The sequence below is a fragment of the Merops nubicus genome, unplaced genomic scaffold (assembly GCF_000691845.1).
Source record: "Merops nubicus isolate BGI_N331 unplaced genomic scaffold, ASM69184v1 scaffold51243, whole genome shotgun sequence".
NCBI lineage: Eukaryota > Metazoa > Chordata > Aves > Coraciiformes > Meropidae > Merops > Merops nubicus.
Genome location: NW_008600603.1, coordinates 4,407 through 9,532, shown reverse-complemented (window position 1 = coordinate 9,532; position 5,126 = coordinate 4,407). Strand labels below are relative to the sequence as shown.

General features: G+C 41.6%; 1 protein-coding gene across 1 annotated transcript; it reads left to right on the top strand.

Moving 5' to 3' along the window:
• Positions 1-604: 604 nt before the first annotated feature.
• CCNB2 (cyclin B2) lies at positions 605-4,435 on the top strand (the record flags this gene model as incomplete). The annotated part of the gene is made up of 8 exons (XM_008937717.1): positions 605-733; positions 814-939; positions 1,336-1,506; positions 1,580-1,738; positions 2,066-2,302; positions 3,190-3,330; positions 3,885-3,995; positions 4,310-4,435. Coding segments are annotated over 8 exons (1,200 nt in total), but the record flags the coding sequence as incomplete, so codon positions are not given.
• Positions 4,436-5,126: the final 691 nt, after the last annotated feature.

Below are 5,126 nucleotides of genomic sequence, written 5' to 3'. Positions count from 1 at the left end.
GCCCGCCGGCTCGTACCCTCCGAGCGAGGGCAGAGTGCGGGGGAGGAGGGGAGCGAAGTAAAGGCACTGAGAAGGGAGGTACAGGGAGGCAGTACAAGAGCCTCTTAGCTGCGGTGATTATCTCACAGTTTACACTCCGCGAGAAACCCTTGTAATCTGGAGGTTTCTTTGCTGCGCATAAGAAAGGATGCTTAATTTTGTGTGCGTAGCGTAACTTTTTCGTTTATGTGGTGCGCACGTAACAAGATCTTTGTTGATCTTCGTGGAAATCCTGTTACAGTTACAAAGCATGTAAATACAATAAAGAGCTAAGTAGCAGGTAAGCATTCTAACATGAAGTTTTTAGCAAGGAGGAATGAGAGAGGGTGCACTGCTTTAATCTTCAGTATAATTCAGAGAGTATGGCACTCTGAAACCTGTACAGAGGAGAATTCTTCCTGTGAGCCTCTGCTAACAGATAGCAAATTTAAATATAATAATGGAGTAATGGATAGTATGCACAGAGGCACGCTGGTATAGTGGTGTTGAGCGTATGTGGAATTAGGCATCTGAAAATTAAATTAAGCTGATATCTGACTCTTACACTGCAATTTTATTTTTTCAGGTCACTAGAGGGTTGGAGAATGCTGTGACTGAACTTGAAAGTAAAGCCAAATCTCACCTCAATGGCAGAAGGGCTGCTTTGGAAGAAATAGGAAATAAAGTCACAATAAGGGCAACACATATAGCTAAGGTAAAGGAACGTTTGATATCTATCTAGAAGGAAAAGATGGATCGCTAGCTCTGTACTAATAGTAATGGTTTTCACTACAGAAACCAGAATGCTCCAGAGCATCTATAAAGCCTACGAAAGGACCTGGTAAGGTGACGAATGTAACTGTAATCCCTAGACCCCCTGCTGCTGTGAATCGAGCATTCAAAGAAACCAATGTTCCAAAGGTAGGAAGCAACACTACTGTTTTGATTTTTAATTTGATTTGCAAGTTAGAGCTGTAACTTCAGAATAGTTTATCTGTAAGCTAATTTGCTTGCTGAAAAAGCAAGACTCTACTGAGGTTTTGGTTTAATGCATGTTAGAGGCTAATGTTAGAGTGATAGAACTAGCTGTGAAGTACTGGATGAAGTTCTAAGTTTGTGCTTTAGTTGGAAGTTGCTGGGAGGTCTTCTGATTCTGTCTGTACAGCAGCTTATTGAAAGCTTGCTGCACTAGGATGCAAGTTCAATTTTTAATTCTTTTCTCTTAAGAAATTGTATTAGTAACTGGAAAAAATGTGGAAGCAAAGGAACATTGCAGCTTAAACTGTAGATATGTGACCACTATGAACTGTTCCTTAGGTTCTGTCTCCTGTCCCTATGGATGTATCTGTGCAAGAGGAAGATTTGTGCCAAGCCTTCTCTGATGTGTTGCTCAACAACATAGAAGACATCGACGCTGAGGACTTGGGGAATCCCCAGCTGTGCAGCGACTACGTAAAAGACATCTACCTGTACCTGAGAGAGCTTGAGGTACGACCTCCTGAGTCTGTGCTGCTGCAGGGTAGTGTCAGTCGTGTTGCTCACGCAGCTCTTTCTCCGACAGCTGCAGCAGTCGATCCGCCCGCGTTACCTGGATGGGAAGACGATCAACGGGCGCATGCGTGCGATTTTAGTTGACTGGCTCGTCCAGGTCCACTCAAGGTTCCAGCTTTTGCAGGAAACACTCTATATGTGTGTTGCCGTTATGGATCGGTTCTTACAAGTAAGATATTTTTCAACTTGTATTTGGTTTAGGAAACTTGTTCAATGACTATGCTTTTAAAAGAGTATAGAATTTATCCTTTCTGTATGGACCTAAGACCCTACAAAATCCCCTCCCTGTAAGAGCTGCGTACAATGTAGCATCTAAACTCTGAGGCTCTGGTCTTCTTTGAACCTGTCACAGGGACACTTCTGACGCAAAGTAGAAAAGCTCATTTACGTTATAAGAATGAGCACTTTCACGGTGGTTTTTTAAACAGGTAAATTGGGATCTGTTTATTTCGGGTTTGATGTTTTAAGGCCTGTTTTTTAAATTCCTTTGTTGCAGAGTTATCCAGTATCTCGTAAGAGGCTTCAGCTGGTGGGCGTAACGGCAATGCTTGTAGCTTCAAAATACGAAGAGATATTTTCTCCTGATGTAGCCGACTTTGTTTACATTACGGACAATGCCTACACTGGCAGTGAAGTTAGAGAAATGGAGATTCTGATTCTTAAAGAGTTAAACTTTGATTTGGGGCGACCTCTTCCAATTCACTTCTTAAGAAGAGCATCAAAAGCTGGGGAGGTGGGTACTTGTCCTTATTATCTAGAACTTTTCCATATGTATTAATTCTATCCAGCATTGTCAGGTGTTCATGCTTGCTGCTTACACACGATCCATACTCCACTATGTGGAGTGACAGGACAGCACAGCATCACTGTGGCAGCCAGTACACATTTGTGTTTGTATTTACCAGAGCCTGTGTTCAGTCTTAGTGACAGTAGTTTTACTGTTAAACTAAACCTACCTAGAGGAGGACCCTTGCTTGTAGAGGAGTCTGTTGTCTGGTGATCAAGGTTTTGCCTAGTCAAATGGGAGCAGTGTTGCAGTTCCTCATAATTTTCAGATGCAAATGTTATATTAAGAATCAAAAGATCAGCTTTCTCTTTGAGACCCAAGTCTCTTTTTTCACCCTGGTATTTACACTCGAGTAAACTGCTCAAACTTGAAGGGGGCATCTTCATTTACCTCACACACTTCACTTACTGCAACACTGGGTAACTCTTGCAAGTGAGCTGCCTGCTTTAATAAGGTTCTCCTTAAGTCATTTTACACTTTTTTCTGTTGGATGGTGTTTTGGTTTTGTTCGGGTTTTTTTTCTCCTTCCCTCCCACTTAGTGTATCACAGAGGAAGCACTTGCATCCATAGGGAGGCACAGCACTACCTGATACTGCAGCTCAGTTAAAATCCCTCATTTGACTTTGTGTCCAGATTTCAAATGGCTGCTAGACTAGACTGGTTTGGACTTCGGTCTCAATTTGGAGATGAGTGCCTGTTACAAGTATGGTCCCTAGACCTTAATAAAGATTTTGGTTGGCTTTATCAGTTAACAAATGCAATAAACAGTCCTGAATCTTTTGTGATAAGGTGAAGTGAAACTTTGTGGATTAACAAGCTCTTGATCTGTTAGGCTGATGCTAAGCAACACACACTAGCAAAATACCTAATGGAGCTGACGCTGATAGACTATGACATGGTTCACCACCGTCCTTCAGAGGTTGCAGCTGCTGCCTTGTGCTTGTCCCAGAAGATTCTAGGACATAATGAATGGGTACGTATTGTAAGCAAACTCTTTGGAGTTTTTTACTTCAGTTGATTGAACCATTAAAAGAACTACTTCAGAAAATGACATTAAGGTTTGTTATAGTGTTGGGGATCAAATGGCAGTTGGATGACCTGATGCATAGTTGCAGGTAGAAAAAGAAATAAACCACTAAAAACTTACTGTTACATGAACTCTGTGGTATGAAAGCATTTTTCTCTGGAAAGTATTGAGCTACAGAAGGCCACACTGCATATAAAGGTAGATTTTCATAATTCTCACAGTATGTGTAGAATAATGACATTGTGGACCATCAATAGTAATTTGTAATTGAACCAGCAGTTACTTTTGCAAGGGTTGCTTCTTTTATCCTGTGTGTGGTGTGGAGCAGTGGTACTTGGCATTGATTGCCCAGACTTGTGAAGCACACCAGGAGTTACTCTGTCTCCCGAGCTGGGGGTACTGGAGTTGCCCGCACTCCAGACTCGTCCGTGCAGCGCCGGGCGTTTGCTGCCGACGCCATCCCCGCTGCTTACCTCTCCCTTCTCGCCCTTCTGCCGCAGGGCCCAAAGCAGCAGTACTACACTGGCTATGCAGAAGACTCTCTTGTGACAACTATGAAACATATGGCCAAGAACGTGGTCCAAGTAAATGAGAAGCTAACAAAATACACTGTAAGTATAAATGCTTAAATCTTCTTTTTAGTATTTTAGAGCTGTCTTTGGTGCATGTTGTGGCTCCTTAAGTAAACGTTCTGTATGTTATCTTAAAGCATATGCTATTCTGACAAGCCTGTGAGAGGATGTTGCATTAGTACTAACTTCAAAACACTTCAGACAAACTGTGCTTTTGCTACTTTGCAAGCTCGTCTAACCTTGTTTCTTTGCTTGTTTTCCAAGCATTCAGACTAATTGTCCCCAAATTACCTGCCCGTACATAAATACTGTATGTGTAAATCTTTTGTAAAACTGTCCCTCTACCTTTGCAGGCTGTAAAGAACAAGTATGCAAGTAGCAAACTACTGGCAATCAGCACAATTCCTCAGCTGAGCAGCAAGCTAATCAAAGACCTGGCTTCATCACTCTTGCCACCACCTGAGGCAGCCAAGTCCTGATGGTATATGCACTTTGTCCTTATTTACTGTTAAGGCAAAACTACTGCTCTGTCTCTTCTCACATAGCGCTCCAGCCCTACCACAGACACTTCCGCCTTACTCAGAACATGGAATTTTAAACTTGCTTTGTAATACAGTTCTTATGTAGAAATAAAGCTCCTCTCTTTTTAAAAAAAGAAAAAAAAAAAGTATTATGACTATGAATCTTGAAAGGCACTAATTGGCAATTGATGCAACATGCAGTTACACATGGGTGATTATTTTCAGTGGTTGAGTGGTTGTTTCCAATGAGAGTCTCCAGGCTTGATAGTGGGTTTTATTTAGTAACTTGTGGTTTTCACTCTTAAAATAAGAAAGAGCAGGCAAGACAATTCACTTTTTTTCTTGGTGGAGATTCAAGGATACTAAAATGTACCTTATTTCAGTGCCCTGTCCCAAAGAATTATACAGGAGATTTTTTTTTTTTTTTTTTTGTAGTTTGTTGCCTTCAAGTTTGGGTAGAGAAGTAGGCTGGCTGTAAACACATACCAACCAGCCTTGTGATTGTGTTTAGGTGAACATAAGACGATGTGTTCTCTGTGTACCTAAAGAAAGGGAGCTAAGGTAGGAAAGTTCTAAGTCTCCTCTGAAGCTAATGACTATTTAAAGGGGCTGCAGGTGTAGAACTATAGGGATGAGGCCTTTTGAACCA